This window comes from Apus apus, chromosome 24 (genome assembly GCF_020740795.1).
Source record: "Apus apus isolate bApuApu2 chromosome 24, bApuApu2.pri.cur, whole genome shotgun sequence".
Classification (NCBI taxonomy): Eukaryota; Metazoa; Chordata; class Aves; order Apodiformes; family Apodidae; genus Apus; species Apus apus.
In genome coordinates this window covers 894162-911776 of record NC_067305.1, presented here as the reverse complement: position 1 = coordinate 911776, position 17615 = coordinate 894162, and the positions used below count along the sequence as shown (strand labels likewise).

Below are 17615 nucleotides of genomic sequence, written 5' to 3'. Positions count from 1 at the left end.
AGCAAGGGTGGTTGGTAGGTGCTGCCAGCAGCACGCAGCGCAGCACGCAGGGAAGTGTTGAGGAAAGTCTCCCCTATTGCATGTACCTGCTGCTTAGGGTTATTTCTGTAGAAAGCAAAGCTGAAATTGGAAACATTAAGAGGAAGGGCTGCTGTTGTTGTCCCAAGACTGGTCTGGAGGAGCTGGAAATTTGGAGGAAGTGGAAAAATGTGGGGTTTTTTGTGAAAGAATGAGTCCTGACTAAAATGGATCTAATTCTACTGTGCTTCACATTTCCTTGAGCAGAGGAAGACATTAAGTGAAGCCCCTTTATCCACATTTACTGTATTCAAATGCAGTTCTCCTGTGCTGCTGTGGGCACAAAGTTCCCATTCCATGGGTGGGTGGTGATGGCTGTGATCAGGGTGAGGATCACAGCGGCCAAGACGTGGCTTGCTGTGGAGCAGGAGTTTTCCTTGAGGTTTGCACAAATAGCTCCCCATTCACACAGTGTCTCCCAAGACTGCAGGAGCAAACAGCCTTATTCCCACAGTTGTTACTACACCAGGAAAAAGTGATCAATAAGCACAGATCAATAAGCTGAATTACCTCGATGCTGTGGCACGACTCCATTTCTCATAGCAGGTGTCTGAGACCTACCCAAAAGCACCAGGAGCACCGACTTTTCCTTCTCAGGTATACTTCTGGTACTTCCTACTTGCCAGCTAAATGTTTCCTGTACTTTTACAAAGTACAAAAGCCTGGTTTTGATGAGTGGCTGCCTGGATTTAGTATTTCATTTTCTTGCTTGCAATTTGTAGGAAAATCAATAGGAGGGAAATCTGCTGGTTTTAGTCCTTCCTCAAGAAATTCTAGAGAAGTTTTATTTCAAAGCTAGGGAATCAGCAGGAGCTGGGAGAAAATCTGTAGTGGTGTTAATGGTGAAGGGACACAGCAAGGAGTCCAGCCCGCCGGGGAAGCACAGCTCAAAGCTCCCTCTTGTAGCGTTGCTCTGGAACTACAGGGCAGGCACATTCCTCTGGGCCAGGCTGGACAGGTCCCCTCCAGCCTTGGCATCCTCTCCTGTCTCCCTCCCAATTCCCTAAGTCTCCCAGGTCACAGCATGGTCAGAAAAAATTAGGCCAACTGATGTCCTGTTGTTGCAGACCAGGGAGAGAAGGCTTTTGCAAAGGGCAGAGAAGATCCACCAGGATTGGTGAGATAGGAGGCTGGTTGGATTTAGCCACTTGAGGCTGGTCCTGGGGAGAACCCCTCATTTTGCCCAGACTAGGGGCTGAGTTCAGCCCATGACTAGGGTGAGGAGGTGAGCTGTGGTTCCTCCCTGCCACATCTCACCAGGCTGGTACCAAACCCAGCTGAGCAAACTTTGTCCCTCTGCCTGGTGCTGCCAAGAAGGCCCCTTTAGCTGTACCGTGCACAGCCTGGTGTTACTAGGAATTCCTTGATTCCTCATCAGAGGTGTGGGACCTGGGGTGCCCCAAACTGTTTCATGGTCAGTGCTGCCTCCCTTGGCCGGGGAGGCTTGACAAGGAATATATAGAGCAGATGAGTGACCACCTCCCCAGCCCTGTCTGAGCTTGCCCCCTGTGACAGGGGTTGGTAACCAGCCCGTGCATTGTCGCCCGCCAGGTTTCGTTCCGCTACCACTGCCAGCTGTACTCGGAGTGGAGAAGGACCAACCAGAAAGTCCGTCTGATGATCCCGGCCTCGCGGAGCCCTCACCCCGTGCCCCACTCCCTGCTCTCAGCCAAGCTCATGAAGAAGACTGCGGATGAAACCACCGTGTGAGCCATCCCTGGGCTGCTGCACCCCGTGGCTGCGGGGCCAGGGCAGAAGCAGAGGGGACCGGGTGTCCCTGCGTGCGCAGGGAACGTGGCCCTGGTGGCGCTGAAGCAATCGTCCCACCCCGAAGGACTTGGTGGTCAGCACGTGCTTTATGCTATGGCAAGTGGACAGATAATCAACGTTCGTCATGTGAAATGGCCCAAAAGAGCCAGACGGCAGAACACACCTGTCTGCAGGGACACTTCCCTCTAACTAAATACCATACTTGGAAAATATCTTCCTATATATATATATATATATATATATATGTATCTATCTATATATAATATTATTTTTTAATGGCCATGTGTATTGTGTTTCAGTCCTTTTGTTTTGATGTTCTAAGCTTCAGTATAGAAGCTGGCAGCCTGATCTCATTCAGAGGTTAAATCTATGCCTTTTCTCCAAAAGAACACTTTTTGTTGGCTGTTCTTGAAAGTCCCCTTCTTTGCACTAAATTGGTTTTGATAATACTGCAGCAGCCTCTTCCATTAGTTTTTGGTCTCTTCTGTGGTGTTTCTGTCCTTTCTAGAAAGTTGTGTGGTTTTAATAATTATTATAATCCCAGAAGGAGTAAAATTATGTAATACTGAATGGAGATATTTTGTATTGTGAAGTACTGTAATTTTGAGAATTTCAAAAGAAGTTTCAAAATGAGAAAATCTTTTCCTGTGCAGACGTGATCTCATAAAATGCTTTCCTTGCAGATCCTGGCTTGTCCCCAGGACTCGGATGCACTCAGCTCCTGGCATGTCTGGCAAAGGTAGATGGAGGATCTGAGGGTGGGCAGTGATGGCTCATACTGGCTAAACCCACCATTGCCTTTTGCTTTTAAAAGATTCAGAAAGGAACTTTCCTGACCCCAAAAGGTGAGAGTTGGAGTCTCTGTTTGCTGATACCTTTCCCCATCCTGAGGCTGGACCTCTCGTAGTGTCCGTCGCAGACACCCCTGGGGGGACAGGCCGTGCCCAGCACAGGAGGCCTGGGCTGTCTCTGCGCCTTATTTGCACATTCCTTGGCAGCAGCTGGAGGAGCTGCTGTGATTTGGTTCATCCCTGAACACGCTGCCTGTTAGGTGTCTTCTAGTGAAACACCCCAAGTTCACTGGTTCCCAGAGAACAGGTTCTGGGCCCTTTCTCCTGTGGGGCTGCATTCCTCCTCCTTCATCCTTCATCCTCCAGCACATCCAGCTAATGAACCCCTGTCTTGGAGTGCCCAGTCTGAGTTTGGCTGTAGTCCTTGCCTCTCTGCTGCCTCCCCACCCTGCCAGGCCATGCCTGCGCTTGGTGCTGTGCTGTCCATGGGTGGAGTGGGCCCCAAGGACACTTGGGGTAGGGGGACTCCAAGGGACCTGTGTCCCTGCAGCGTGTGCTGGTAGTCACACGGCGTGTCCCCCTGGACCCAAGTGGATCAATCAAGTGGATTGATCCCTGTTAGATCGAGACCTGTAATTTCTTGAATTCAAAGCACAACGTGTCGATCCTTATCTCTAGCTGCAAGGCAGGATGCTTTTCCTTTTGTGTCCCCTGTTCCCTGACCCTAGGCTGGAAGTCACCAGTGGCATGAGCAGCAGTGGTCAGTGCTGTCTCCCAGCCCTGGGGCCTGTGGCTGTTCTGTCCTTCATCTCCTGCCCCAGGGTTCTCATGCACCTCATTGCTAGCCCAGCACGTCTTGCAGCAGCCTCTCTCTGCCCAGCTGTGGACTGGGCTGACCTGGTCTCTCTTCTGAGCACGAGCATCTCGTTTGATCATGAGGTGATTATCTTCTGCTGCAGCCACGCTGTGTATTTTGGCTCCCCTCTCTCTGCCAGCCACCCTGCCTGTCTCTTCCCTTCTGCAATGTGCCCGTGGACACCTTTCCTTTTCCCTGCCATGTGGGAGGGACTCAGCCCCCAGAGCTCCTGGAGCCTTGTGGTGCAGAGGGGCCTCTCTAGCCCAGCTCAGCTGTGGTCGCAGCACGTCCTGCTTCCCCGCGGTGCTGCTGGGCTTCCCGCAGGCACTGCCCCCCCTGCCCTCAGCAGTGAGCCCTGTGCCACTGCTCTGTGCCTTGTCCTGCCTCCCCCATCCCTCAACACCTCCCCAGCAAACCCTGTGTCACCAGGACATTCTCAGTGAAGGAAAATTTGGGGGTTTAGTTTAACCTTCCCAGCCGTGGCTGCCTCCCAGGAGCTTGGTCTTGCAACACATCTAGTTGTGGTAGGTAACAAAGGATGTGCCCTCCCACACCTGCCTTCCCCTAGTAAGGACTTCATGGAGCCAGTGTTTCAGTTTGGAAACCCACTGTTGATCCAAACAGGCAACTGTGAAAGCCCTGGCTGGGGGCAGCTGGGGCCTGGCCCTGTGCTGCTGAGCAGCCATGGCTTCACCCTCATCTTGTCTTTATCATAGTTGCCAATAATTGGAGTTGTTTCTTGTGCCCCTGCAAAACCCAATAGTGACTTTTGGGGTCTTCTCCTTCCTGGAGGAGACGTTCAGCTCGTGGATGTGGGAAATCAGTGTCTGTGACCTCCCACATTCCAGTGTCATGGGGAAACGGGCTGTGCAATTATGTAAATAAAAGTGAGACAAACTTCAGCCTGTCGTGTTGTTACTGAAGGAGGTGGGAGGGCCTGAAGAGCCCAGGCTGCTCCCCTGATAGCAAGCCCCAGGAGCTGGCTTCCCGGACTGCTGCAGGCCTGAGAAAGCTCCCTGGTGTGGGCCAAGCATGGAGGTGATGTTTGGGCCAAGAAAGTCCTTTTGGCCTCTCCACACGGTGGCTGTGGGGCTGTCCAGAGTATCCCAGAGGCTCTGGCTGCTGGTGCTGCCCCAGGACCAGGGGCTGTCCCACTGCTGGCAGGGCTGGCCCAGCCCTTGGCTCCAGGGTGCTGGGAGGTGCTGGGTCTGTGCCAGGCCCTGCTCTCACCATCAGCCCCTGCTCTCATCCAAGGTCTCCAAACACAGTCTCCAAGGCTGTGGCGTGTGGGGCAGGAGAGGCTGATCCAGGCTCCTGGGTCACACTGCTGCTGGCTCTGGGAGCCATCCAGGGCCAGTGCTCGGGCTGCAGGGCAGCACAGGGCAGGACACCTGCCCAGCACTGGGTCTAGCACCTCAGAACACCCAGGAACCATCATCCCCTGGTGAGATGAGGAGTCCTGTCTGAGCCCTTGGCCATGGGGTGGACACTGGACCTGCATTGTTCAGTTGCATATTAAAAGTGCCACTCAAGACATTGCAAACCCAATGTTTGAACAGGTTTCCAAGGCCCTGGACAAGGCCTTAGCCTTGGGTTAGACCTTGGACAAGCTGGGAAATCAAGAGAGCTCTGGTTTATATATATTAAAAGAAGTTTTAAAAGAGGGTTTCATGTTCCTGAGGAGAAGGCTCACTCCAGTCCTTGAAAATAAAAATGTGCTGCAGCACAGCAATCTGCCCAGGATGGGAAGAAGAAAAAGCAGCAGCATCCAGAATTGTGTAAAAGAAACAGCAAACCCAGAGAAAGAGGGCTCACCATTGGAAAAGGAGATACATTTTAACAGGGATGGATTTCATTCACAGGTGCTCAGAAGAAAATCTGTGCAAGATTTGGGTGAAGCATCTCACACCGCCCAGGAAGACCTGTTTGTTGAGCTGTCTCCACCACCCATTGCTGCAGCCTTTCCCCTGGGGAAAAGGAGGATTCACATAGGTCTGATCAACACCCTGCTCTGCTTGGTGCTTCCAGGACAGGCCCTACCTTGGTGCCAGTGGGATCACCAGCTTCGTGTTCCCCCCTGGCCTCCACATCCCCAGCCAACCTGGGCTCCTCCAGCGCGGCCCCGCAGCGGCGCTCCGTCCCAGCGGCGACACACCAGCCACGCAGGGCTGTGGGACAACTGGCTCAGGCTGTCTCCATGAAACATGCCCCTTAGGGGACACATACTGGTCTGGCCTTGCTTTTCAAGGAGCTCTCTGTTCCTGAAGCCTTCCAGCCTGCAGTGGCACAAGAATGCAGATACCTCTTGCACAAGAGTAGAGCTGAACTGAAACTCCCGTGTCTTCATGGTGCAGTCCTGAATCAAATTGCTACATTTATTTCTCACCAAAATATTGCAATTATGCGACTCAGCTGCCAAAGAGTTGATTTTATTTTTTTTTTTTTTTTTTTAAATGGGTTTTGGGCACAGCAAAAAAGAACCTGTTAAACCTTTTTGCACCCTCCAAAAGACAAAATTCCAGTGAAGAGGATCCAGGGCACCAACCTGTTGAGAAAACCAGCTTTGCTCTGGTCTCGGCTTTCAGAAAGCTATTTCCTTTTCTTGGTTGAGTGAGGTGTTCCTCACCACACAGGACAAGTCCTTGGGGGTGTTTCCCATGACAAGGAGGGTGCTCTGTGCTGCAAAGAGGCTACTTGCATTTCAGGGCCTGTTTTGGGACTCTGCAGGGATGTGCTGATGGCTGGGACCTCTCCACAGGGCCTGAGGCTCTGGGTACCCACCAGCTCCTCCGCATTAAAACTGGGCTGAGTTGTGCATGTTTTCAGCATCTGAGATTTACTCTCCAATTCCAGAAACCACAGCAATGAGGAACTGTAATGATTTTGCACAAGGCAAATGAGAAGAGTAAGTTTTCCCATCGTATTCCAAGCCAGCAGCAAACTAAGAGGGTCCTTATATTTCAGGATCACATGTGCTTCTCAGTTTTTGTCTTAAACAGAAAGGGACAATAGGTGAGAGGGAAAAAAAAACAAACCATGAAATAGGGCACAATCTCCAGCTGCAGTGTTACCTACCACCATATAATCCTGCAGAAAGAGAATAGAAATGCCCAGGTCTGCTCATTTCTGGGATGCTTCTGCCCTGGACTCTCTTGGGTAAAAAAAAAACAAACCAAACTCAGAGGTGTCCTGGCTGGCACCAAAACAGACTCTCCTTCCTAGAAGTCACAAGTAGCTTCACTGTCAGGAGTGACCCTGCCATCCAAGTGTGTCAACACTTCATTTTTAAGAGCTTTCTTCCCTAAAGCAGGCAGACACAGACCTGTCACCTTCACTTCCAGCTTGGTGACTTGATTTCTGATGCCACTTCAAACCAAGCAGGTGAAATCCCTCATCTGAGGGCCTGATGACAGAAGATCTCCAATCTGCACAGCCCTGCCTGGGTGGCCTGGTGCCTGTGCCCTGTCCCTCCTGTCGTGGCAGCCCCACAGGAGTGACAAGCGTGGCACCAGAGCCAGGTCACCTCTGAGGGCCAAGCCCTCCAAGGGGAAAGGCAGGAGGGCAGCCCCCCTCAATCCACGGGGACCAGGGGGATCAGATCGCAGCACTGCAAACCCAGCTGGGGAGTGGGACAGGCTTCAAGAGAAAAACGGCTGCTCAGAAGCAAAGCTCCAAAGCAGCTGGGGGTGGGTGCACAGGATTTCTTCTTGCAGATGCAAACTGAGCTACGAGGAGGAACAGGAGGAGATGTTAGAGTTCAGGGCTGGGCACGTACCCCAGCAAGGGGGCACTGGCCTCAAGAGGGGCCACACTGGGGGAGCCTGTGCCACCTCCTGCAGCCTCTCAGCAGGGCTTTACTCCTTTGTGGTTGTCCAGGGACACAACAGGGCTCTGGCCTCCACACCTTTATGGGTTCATACAAAGAATTCAGTCTGTGATGCAGAAAATACTTGCCTGGGGCAACACTGGGAGAGTTTTGCTCTTGTCCCTACCCTGCCTTTAATGGAGAGGTGACAAACCCTTGCAGTGAAGGGCTTCTGGCTCAGCAGCTCAGTCACCTGCTTGGTCTGCTGGGACACCCATGCACAGACACATGGGCCGTGCATTTGAGTGGCAGGGGAAGGGGCAGATTAAAGAGGCAAGGAAATATGTGTAAATATCTTCAAGTCCCTACAAAATAGCTATCAAAGCCACGCGCACTGATTCGTGCAAACACTCTCAGTGCTGCTGATGCTGCGTCCAACCAGCTGCCTGAGCTCAAAACAGATGGGGGTGAGGACAGCAGGGCTTCTTCTGGGTTAAAGTCAACCAGATCGAAACAGCAGATCCCACACACGCCTCAGTTTAAAGGAAGGAAGGGCTGGGGGGCTGTTCCTTCCCCCCGGGGTCCCGCAGCTGGGGCTGCCCCTGAGCCTCTCGGGGTCCCGCCCTGCGGGGTCTCGACGGCGCCTCCTCCTCCTCCTCCTCCCTCCCTCCCTCCCGCCGTTCCCGGTACCGAAAGCGAAAGGGCCCGCGCGGTTCCGCCCCCGCCTCGGCCATGGCGGCCGTCGAGGAGCTCCGGGAGGAGGCGACTTGCTCCATCTGCCTGGAGCTGTTCCGCGCCCCGGTGATGCTGGGCTGCGGGCACAACTTCTGCCGCGGCTGCATCGCGCTGTGCTGGGCGCGGGCCGCCCCGTCCTGCCCGCAGTGCCGGGAGCCCCTGCCCGGCCGCCGCCTCCGCCCCAACCGCCCGCTGGGCAACATCGCCGAGCGGCTGCGGCGGGGGGGGCCCGCCCGGGGGGCCCGAGGTGAGGCCCCGGCAGCCCCAGGGCGGGGGGCCGGGCTGACACCCCCTGCCCCCGGGGGGCCGGGCTGTGCCGGGCGCTGAGCGGTGCTGGAGAGCGCGGGGGTTGCGGCCCGGCCGGGTCTGCAGGGCTCGGGGGGGTCTGTTCTCCCCCTCTGCTTTTTTCTCTTCCCGCCCAGTGCGGTCCCGTTGCTGCCGTTCCCCTTCCCCACGCTCCGTGGCTCGGTGTAACGTAAGGGCACGGGGACTGTCCTCAGCGCTGTGTTGTGCCGTTTATGTATGTGATGCAATAATCTCCTGCCCTGGTGGCCCCTCCGGCGTGGCTCTGTCTGCCCAACCAGTGACTGTAACCAGTCTTTCATATTATTTTGATTTTTGGCATCTGGCCTCGTAGGGATTCTACCCAGGCAGGTGGGTTGTGGTTCCCCTCCAGCTGCTGGTGCTGAGCTCCTCTCTCACATCACTAGCACTGGTCCTCAGCAGCTGGTTTTGGGGACATGCACCCTCCCAGCCCCAGTGGCTGACCCACCTGCTCCAGCAGCTGAGGACACAGCCCCAGGTGCCCACATCCCCCCTCTGACTGCAGCAGCTGCCACCAAATCCACTGGTGCCACTGCCCCCAGTAACTGGCACTTTGTCCTTGCAGCACTCGCACCCACAGGATACAGAGAGCTCGTGTGGAAGGATAACTATGGAAGGATTTAATGAGAAGGTAGGACAGGCTGCGGTGACCAGGGCTGGGTCAGACAAGAGCACTGACCAGCTCCATTTCACCTGTGACCAGTCCCTCTTACACCCATTTCTGCTTGTTCCTCCTCAGTTCCTCCTCAGTCCCCTTTCCCTGCATGTTCCCTCATCTTTTCACACTCAGAACAACCCCGTGAGCATCCTGGGTCCACAGGCCTAGAGACTGACCCTGAGCCAGAGGCTGCTCGTTGTCCAGCTCGGGGAACAGACTCCTTCATGGACACGAGGCGTAGGGGTGGGTGGTGGGCAGCTCCTGAAGGAGGTCTCTTTTTCCAGGAGCAAATAGAGTCCCAGCTGGAGAGCCTCAGGAGAGAGAAAGGAGAACTGGAAGAACAGAAAAAGAAGGAGCAGGGGGTCTGCCAGGACTGTCTGGTAGGTGCACAGTGCTACTGGAAGAAGTTTGTTTGGGGAGGGTGAGGAAAGGTTGATTCTTGGCCTTTGGAGTTGGGGGATTGAAGCATGTCCAGCTGTTGGTGCCTGAAAAGCAACCCAGGAATCCCAGCCATGCTCCACACCAGAAAGTAAAAGCCATGGCTGCTTTTAGTTGCTGCCTGTCGCTTTCCATGGTCCCACCCCATCTTGAGAGGATTGTTTCTGCTCCTGAAGGAAAAAGTGAAGCTGCAGAAGCAGAAGATTGTGCCTGAATTTAAGCAGCTGCGACAGTACCTGGTGGAACAAGAGTGCCTGCTGCTGGCTCAGCTGGGAGAGCTGGAGAAACAGATTGAAACAAGATTGAAAGAAAATGCTGCTAAATTCTCCAAGAAGATTTTTCATCTGGATGGCCTGATCAAGGAAAAGGAGCATCAGCTGTTGGGACAGGAGTCCCTGCAGGTGAGTTCTGCTGAAACACCAGTTCTCTCTTGGCAAACAGCACATGAGGCACCAGCAAATCAGAAACATGCCTTGAGCTAATCTTACCTCACCTCGATTGACTTATTAATTTGGCCTTGCTGCTGTGTCTGTTTGCTGTGTAAGGGGAATGTGAGGAGGGTGTGTGCCAGGTAAGTAGCACTGAACTGCCTCTCTCTTTCTCCCATCTAGGACACTGGGGATGTTTTGAGCAGGTATGTGTTGCTTTCTCCTTTACATCACTCTGCTGGTTCAGGCTTGCAGAAGCAAGAAGCTTGCAGAAGCTGTGTCCTGCCCCCAGGACACAGCTAGATATCTCAGATACTAGGGATGCCCCATTGATGTTCATATTCCAGTTTTCCAGAGGCTGATGAACTGCTCTGACTCTACCAAGGAAGTCTATCCCTGGGGAAGTATCAGAGGAGGACATTTCATTTGGAGGGTCTCTAATTGCAAGCCTGGCTGGCTTCTCCATGATTGATGCAAGGTGACCCTAAGGCACAGGGACCAGGGTACAGTGCCTTTGGCTCAGGGCTTCAGCACTCGGACCTGACACAAGTTTGCTCTGAAGGCACAGGGTCACTGGGGGCACCAGGACCATCGTTCATAACAGAAATTTAATTGGCAGTTTGAGCATCAGGACAGAGTAGTGACCTAGCCAGTGAGACCTGGTGCTCTTATGTAAATTAAAACCAAACAAACCAACCATAAAACAAAAATGAAAATAGGAATGAACTCTCTGGAAGGTATTGGTTCAGCTGGAAAGTGGTCAGCAACTGGCACTAACAGGAGAGTGAGTTAAAGGAGGAGTTTAAATGCTGTGGCTTGTGTATCTTCAGGTGTGAGAGCATAAAACTCCAGCAAAAGGAGCAGCTGAGCCATGAGTGGATGAAGGAGCCCAACACCAGCTCAGGAAAAGTTTCCGTGGCAAGAAAACCCCAAGGTACAAAGGGAGAAAAAGCAGAAGATCCTTGTGTAGCATGTCCCCTGGGGGTCATGGCAGAGGGGTCACAGCTGAACTGACCCCACTCTCCCCTGATCACCCCTTTCCTCCCCACTCTCTCTTGATCTCCTTTTGTTTTCATTTTTCCCCAAAAAGAAGAGTCTACATTAGTGTCAATTCACATCATCAGCTATGGAGCCTGCATGAATGTGAACCTGTTTCAACCCCCTTTGTGCTGCTACCCCACCTTTCTGCTCCAGATCTGTGGTCCAGACCTGCTCCATGGCTGGAAGTGGGTCAGGGACATGAGCAAGTCCCACATGTCCAAATACATCCAAAAGATTCTCAGCTTGTGCCCTCTTAATGAGGAATCTTATCCCCAGAGAAGTGCTTGAGATGACTGGCTGAGCCTGGCATCATGCAGAGTAATTGAGGCTGGAAGGGACCTCTGGAGGTCATCTGGTCCAAACCTCTGCTCAGAGCAGGTACCACTGGGTGGGACTGCTGTGTTTTCTCCAGTTGCGTTCTAAACCTCTGACAACCAAGATCCACACTCCTCAAACCATCTTGATGACCCTCTAGACATGCTGCAGTATGTCCATGTCCATCTCGTCCTAGGTAGCCCCAAATTCTTTCTTGCTCCTGCTGCTTTAGGTTTCCTTCTTCCTGCCTCCACTGGAGACCCAGCAGAGTCAGCAGTGCTGGCACTGGGGAGGGACGGTGCAGTGTCCCTAGAGCTGGTCTCTAGAACCACCTCCCAGAGCTGGTGTCACCCAGACCTCACAGATGACCTCTAGGCTCCATCTCTCTTTCAGATGCTTTGACAACTGACACAGAGGAGAGCGTGGAGGAATCACAGGGACTGTACACAAAAGGTCAGTTCTGCTGGGGAGCCTCCTCCACTTAACCCTGGTTGGGAGGGTCACAGCTCTTGTTTTGGAGGACATTGAGTCTTCACGTGCCTTTGCTCAGAGCTCTCCATTTTGAGCTAGGCACCTTTGGGAAGAATAGTATTGCCAGATTTCCTCCCAAGCCAGGACCAAACATGGACCCAGCATGGTGAAACCCTTCCCAGGGCTGATCTCTACCACTCGTTCCTTGACCCATCTTGTCTCTTGCAGTGAGTGTGACTCTGGATCCAGACACAGCTCAGTCCCGGCTCGTTGTGTCTGAAGATCGGAGATGTGTGGCTCAGGGAGTCCCACAGCAGAGCCAGCTTGACAACCCAAAGAAATTTGACCCGTGGCCTTGTGTGCTGGGCTGTGAAGGATTTGACTCGGGGAAGCCGTGCTGGGAGGTGGAGGTGGGCTATGGGTCTGCCTGGGCTGTGGGGGTGGCCCTGGAGTCCGTGAAGAGGAAGGGACCAATTGACATGAGTCCCACTGGGGGCATCTGGGCCGTAGGGCAGTACAAGGAGAAGTTCCAGGCTCTGACTTCCCCATCTCCCACCCCTGTCCTCCCCAGCACGGCCCCCCGGAGGGTGCGGGTCTGTCTGGACCATGCAGGGGGGCAGGTGCTGTTTGTGGATGTGCTGAGCCAGGCTCTGATTTTCACTTTCCCAAGAGCTGTGTTTGCGGGGAAGCGAATCCACCCCTGGTTCTGGGTGGGTAAGGGGTCCCAGCTCAAACTGTCCTGAGGAGGTGTGTCCCTCTGAGAGGGGTCTGCTGTGGCCACCCTGCCCTCCTGTTACTAACCCATCTGGTTAGTCCTTGGGGACTACCATCTGCTTCCAGATCTTCAGCCGTCTCCATCTACAGACCCTGAGCCTCAGAGGCTGTTGGACTCCTCTCTGCCTGCCCATGGAGAGCAGGAATTGCCTTGCTAGGAGCAGAGGTCTGTGGGCTTCCCCATCATTGGTCCTACCACAGTGGAAGAGGCTTTTGGAGCAGTGGTGAAGAAAGGCCATTTCTGGGGACATACTTCATATACAGGAGCCATGAGGGGACTGAGGGGCACGGCAGTGGCCGTGCCCTGCCTAGTGATGGTATGTTCTCACTTAAGGAAATGGGAAAATGGGTAAGGAAGGTGAAACCTGTCCCACCTGGCCATGGGGTGACACTGTAGCCCTGAAGCTTCCATGTCTTAATCCCTGTGTTTGGCCTGATTTAATTATTGTGAAATTAAGAAAACACAAGTAAATCCATCTCTTTGGGAGGTGTTGGTAGGATTTACATCTCCAGATAAACTTGTGGGTGCAATAGTGATCACTGTTTTTTTAATAAAATGAGTGTACTGGTAATTCTTCAATGTCTGACTATTCAGTTTGTTTCTCTGGTTGTGATGAGGTTCTTGAAAACAAAATCTAGAGGTTTAGATCTTCTCTGGGCAAGGAACTAATAGCAGGAATTTGCTGAAGCTGAGGAAGTGGCAGTAGGAATTGCTGGTTTGAGACCAGCTGATCTGTAGAGCTGCCAGGATTTGTGCATAGCATGGTAGAAGCAAAAAAGATGAATAACCAAAGTGATATAAATAACCAAAGTTCAAATGCTGATCAAACAAATGTGAAACTAAATCCTGCCCCACAGGACCTTGCTGACAGTTGAGAAGGGCTTTGAACACGTTGGGTCCATCTACTTCTGTTGAAAAAGCTGCCCTGGGAAAGGGAGGTTGGGGACTGGAGCAGAAGGATTCAGAGAATGGTAAAAGGAAACGACAGTACAAACACAAACTCTGCCTAGGATGTTTAATACAACCTCTGGAAAAATGGGTTGTGGAAAAGCATCTGTGAAAGTCGCAGCTTGCTCAAGGGTGATGCCCACCCCTTGTCCTTGCTCTGTGGTGACCTGCTGGAGTTGGCTGTGGTGCTGCCATGGGGGTTGATTCCAGCTCTACCAGACGCACCCAGATGTATCCAGCTGCCTTTGTGCTCGGGCTGTGGGATCTCACCTTCCTCCCAGGGTGCTGGTGCAAGTGCAGAGCTCTTGCTCCCTCTGCACAGGCACAACGTCAGTGCCAGCACCAGGAGCTGAGGACGTGCTGGCAACCAAGGTGTGGGCAGCCACTTGGAGATGTCATCCATTCCCAGCAGGGAACGAGTTTTGGGATTGGTTCCTTGGATGGTCCCTTGGGTGCTTTGCTGTCCTACACGTGCAGAGCCCAGAGGCAGCAGGATGTCACCTGTCCCTGCACACTGCCAGAGACTGGCCCTATCCTGGGGCCAGGACAGGGTCTCTGTGCCTGACCTGGTTCTGCAACACTGTCCAGCTGCTGGAGCAGGCCAGGGAGACCAGTGCTGCAGACTGTACCCAGCGCCCACCACAAAGGTGATAACTGAGTTGGTACCAAAGGGGTCCAACCAGCAATAGGGCTGGAGAAGATTAAGTCTATGCTAGACCCAGGCAATTGTCCCCTTTGCCTACGTTCACCTTTTCTTCTCCTAAGAGCATAAGTTAGCAGAAGAGGACAAAGCAAGGCCCTGGGAGTGGAGAACCTCCCACCTTTTCCAGGTCTAGCGTGTCCTTTGAACATCGTTTCCCCAAAATGCCAGTTCTCAGAGCAGATCTACTGGAAGGCACATCTGGTGAGGAGCAGCTGAGCACAGTGGGTTTGTCTCATTTGGAGAAAAAGAGGCTGAGGGGTGACCTCATGGCTCTCTGCAGCTTCCCAAGGAGGTGGAGAAGGAGGTGCTGAGCTCTTCTCCCTGGGTTCAAGGGACAGGATGCCTGGGAATGGTTCAAAGCTGCTCCAGGTTTGGACTGGACATTTGGAAGCATTTTGTTACTGAGAGGCTGGTCAAACACTGGAACGGGCTTCCTTGAGAGGTGGTTGATGCCCCAGGCCTGGCAGTATTTGGACAATTAACAATCTTTAACTTTTGGTCAGCCCTCCAGACCTTGATGGGGGTAGATCAGAGAACAGCAGATCTGGTGCAACTGACTTGCCTCTGGACTTCAGACACCTCTCAGTTTCTTGCTTGCTTCCTTGGCTCTAGTGCTCTGCTGTAGGAAATGTGCTTGATGAACACACCAGTGAGAACTGGAAATAAGGCAAGGAGAGGCTTTGGATGTAGGGAGGAGATAAGTGTTATCATGAGCTCCAGCATCCAGCTGCGTTTGGGTTTTTTTTTTTAACTTCATAATTCAGCTTTATTGAAAAAAGCCAGAGAGATGATTCCAGCACCTTTTCACAGAATCACGGAATCATCCTGGTTGGAAGGGACCTTGAAGATCATCAAGTCCAACCATACCCTAAATCCACCAAGCATAATCTCACCTACCCATTCAGTGCTTCAATCATGTCCCTCAGCACCACATCTCTATTTCTTTTAAACACTTCCAGGGATGGTGACTCCACCACCTCCCTGGGCAGCCTGTGGCACTGTCCAACCTCTCTTTGGGTAAAGAAATTCTTTCTAATATCTAATTTTTTGGACCTGCTGTATTTTTCATGGTCTTGTACAAAGCAGCTCTGCAGTGCCTTGGCACTTCATGCCACTTTCCTGCACTGAGGCCACCTGGAAACAAGCTCCTCCATGCACTGAATCTCTGTGCTCCCTGTGGTCTCTGCAGTCCCATCTGTGGGGTGGAGGGAATGGAGGAGACTCTTTGGTGACATCCATCTCCAAGATCTGCCAGTCCTCCCACCTGGGTGGCCAGACGAACCACATGAGCAGAAGCCATCAGGATGCATGACCCTCCCAGTTCCCAGCACCCAAATCCAAGCTGATGGTGCTTCCCCTCTCCAGTCTCCCTGTGCCACCCCTGCTCCCTCCATGTCAGGGGCACAGCCTGAGCCACGAGTCCATGCCCACCCACAGCCACGGGCACAGGGTCTCGCTAGGACCTGGAGCCAGGCAGAAAGCAAAAATCAAGGCTCCATTGTCAGCATCAGCAAATGCCACCTGCCTGTCTGTGAAGTCCAGGTGGACCTGGAGAACCCTGGGGAGACAGGCAAGGTGCAGGGGGGTCCAGTCAGGGTCAGTGAAAGCGTGGTATTGTCCAAACCACTGCCCCACAGCCCAGATCCCCTCCTGAGGGGTAAAACTGAGGACCCCCTTCCTCCTGACAGACTCCTGGGCCACCCCCACAGCCCACCAGTCCCCTGCCTCGGCCACCTCCACCTCCCAGCAGTGGCTCCCTGTGGTGAAGCCCTGGAGGCCCAGCACGCAGGGCTCCACGTCGAACCGCTCGGGGTTGTTGGGCAGCAAAGCCCACTCACCCCCCCGTCGCACGCCCCTCTGGTCACCAGCCAGGATCAGGAAGGGGTTGGCAGTGTCTGGGTCCAGGGTCAGGTTGGCTGGGGACAGAGGAGGAGAAAATGCTCAGGACAGGCAGCCCCAGAGGTGCATCAGGGCACCAGCAAGAGAAGGGACAGGGTGATGCCCTGAGCCTGGGTATCACCAGTGCTGCCTGAGTGAAACTGGCACATCTGGGCCCAAACCAAAGTGACAGACATCACCCCAGAACCCCAAATCCCTGTTTATTTCTGTGAGCAATGGAGGGAGCCAAGGAGAGCAACTCAGGTGGTGGGTCTACAGCACAAGGAATTCAGCCACCAGAGTGCAGCCCAGTGAGGGTCAGCCCAGGCTGGACAAGCCCCAGGTGCTTTGACCCTGACTAGGGAGGAGATAAGTGTTCTCATGAGCTCCAGCATCCAGCTGTGTTTGGGCTTTTTTTTTAACTACATAATTAAGCTTCATTGAAAAAAGCCAGAGACATGATTCCCACACCTTTTAAAGCATTGACCAGGACCATAGCATAGGATGCAGGTCCCCTTCCTCTTCCCTTCTAAAAACTCACCCCTTCCATGTCTCTGCTCTGCCTCATTGGCCAGAGTCTCCATCTCGTCTCTCTCCATCTTGGATACCATCATGTCTGCAGAAAACCCACAGGAGGGGAGGCAGGATTCCCTGCTCAACGTGGAAATTGCAAGACTCAGAGACTGCCTAAAGATGAGAAAGAAGCAGAGGGAATGATGGAGAACTCCTGGCATTCAGGCACTCACCTGCAAGCCAGAAAAGGTTTTGGGTGGGTCTGAAGGTCTTCAGGCTGCTCTCCATTCTCCTGACCTCCTTAGCTCATGGCTGGACCAGGCTTGTGCAGCACTTCCAGCTTGTTCCAGTGAGGAGATTGAAGTCTGAGGGGCTGGATGGCCTGGAGAGCAGAGCTGGGAATCTGATACCTTCTATCTGTGGTGACCACCCCACTGGAGCTTCCACTTCCCCTCCCCTTGGTGACCACCTCACATGCCCTGAAGCTGCTGGTGGACATGTAACCTCATCTGACACTTGAATTTGGGAGCTCCTGCAGTGCCTGTCCTGTTTACATCACAGGATCTGCTGCATCTCCCCTCCCTCCAGCCAGCTGCCAGGGGGTGATAAGAGCCTGCTGAGCTGCTGGAACAGGCTGTATCTTCCTGCAGCAGAACGTGCATCTCCAGCCTGGTGGGATGACACTTGGTGACACTAGCTCCAGAGTTGTGGCCATGTACCCTTCAGTTATCACCTCCCTCTTCTCCCCTCGGCGAGGCCCCCGATCAGGCCTCATTCCCAGAGCAGGTGCTCCCACCTCCCGTGTCCCCTCCACGCTCCTGGCAGGGACAGGAGGGTGCTTCACCAGACGTCCCAGCACACCAGCTTCCCCAAACCAACCATCCTCCGTGGCTTCGTCTCTTGGCTGGAGGGAACTGCTTTTAAGCAACTTCTAAGCAAGTGCAGGGCTTTGCTCCCCGCCCTGCGCTGCCTCTGGTGGGAATCCCAGCTCCACCATCTCCCTCCTTCCTCCTGCTGCCTCCAGGCCTCGCTCTGGGGACCCGCAAACCGCTGTTGGTATCAGCCTGGCGCCCTGGTGCCACTTCCCC

The 17615-nt window shown here is 53.6% G+C and overlaps 3 protein-coding genes across 7 annotated transcripts in view; 2 read left to right on the top strand and 1 right to left on the bottom strand.

Moving 5' to 3' along the window:
• MARCHF2 (membrane associated ring-CH-type finger 2) overlaps nucleotides 1–4397 on the top strand; it is a 38518-nt gene extending 34121 nt beyond the window's left edge. For both annotated transcript variants that reach the window (XM_051639905.1, XM_051639906.1), the window contains one exon: nucleotides 1630–4397. In XM_051639905.1, coding sequence (XP_051495865.1) covers nucleotides 1630–1788 — 159 coding nt within the window. In that variant the 3' untranslated portion in view covers nucleotides 1789–4397. The remainder of the gene's footprint in view (nucleotides 1–1629) is intronic.
• A 3610-nt stretch (nucleotides 4398–8007) lies between these two features.
• LOC127394151 (RING finger protein 39-like) lies at nucleotides 8008–13056 on the top strand. The gene is made up of 9 exons (XM_051639960.1): nucleotides 8008–8357; nucleotides 8458–8510; nucleotides 8865–8990; nucleotides 9302–9397; nucleotides 9632–9856; nucleotides 10067–10089; nucleotides 10714–10817; nucleotides 11633–11692; nucleotides 11939–13056. Exons 1-9 carry the CDS (start codon nucleotides 8033–8035, stop codon nucleotides 12451–12453), a joined length of 1527 nt encoding a protein of 508 aa, XP_051495920.1. The 5' UTR covers nucleotides 8008–8032; the 3' UTR covers nucleotides 12454–13056.
• A 430-nt stretch (nucleotides 13057–13486) lies between these two features.
• LOC127394129 (E3 ubiquitin-protein ligase TRIM11-like) lies at nucleotides 13487–17046 on the bottom strand. 4 transcript variants are annotated; one of them, XM_051639910.1, is made up of 4 exons: nucleotides 16761–17046; nucleotides 16556–16630; nucleotides 15871–16052; nucleotides 13487–14792 (listed from the first exon to the last, which is right to left on the bottom strand). In XM_051639910.1, exons 1-4 carry the CDS (start codon nucleotides 16813–16815, stop codon nucleotides 14745–14747), a joined length of 360 nt encoding a protein of 119 aa, XP_051495870.1. In that variant the 5' UTR covers nucleotides 16816–17046; the 3' UTR covers nucleotides 13487–14744. The 4 variants fall into 4 exon arrangements, with proteins under 4 accessions (XP_051495870.1, XP_051495869.1, XP_051495871.1 ...); XM_051639909.1 differs by having other exon boundaries at nucleotides 13487–15400; nucleotides 15975–16052; XM_051639911.1 differs by having other exon boundaries at nucleotides 13487–15331; nucleotides 15975–16052.
• Between the last annotated feature and the right edge of the window lie 569 nt (nucleotides 17047–17615).

What these genes read in the sequence shown, in the direction of transcription:
- LOC127394151 (XM_051639960.1), top strand. Translation starts at nt 8,033, where the DNA reads ATGGCGGCCGTCGAGGAGCTCCGGGAGGAGGCGACTTGCTCCATCTGC. An exon ending in GCTCCGTGGCTCGGTGTAAC is followed by an intron (nt 8,511 to 8,864) that starts GTAAGGGCACGG and finishes CTCTGACTGCAG; the next exon opens with CAGCTGCCACCAAATCCACT. An exon ending in ACTGGGGATGTTTTGAGCAG is followed by an intron (nt 10,090 to 10,713) that starts GTATGTGTTGCT and finishes GTGTATCTTCAG; the next exon opens with GTGTGAGAGCATAAAACTCC.
- LOC127394129 (XM_051639909.1), bottom strand. Translation starts at nt 16,815, where the DNA reads ATGGAGAGCAGCCTGAAGACCTTCAGACCCACCCAAAACCTTTTCTGG. An exon ending in AAACCTTTTCTGGCTTGCAG is followed by an intron (nt 16,631 to 16,760) that starts GTGAGTGCCTGA and finishes GGTTTTCTGCAG; the next exon opens with ACATGATGGTATCCAAGATG. An exon ending in GAGGGGCGTGCGACGGGGGG is followed by an intron (nt 15,401 to 15,974) that starts GTGAGTGGGCTT and finishes CTGGCCACCCAG; the next exon opens with GTGGGAGGACTGGCAGATCT.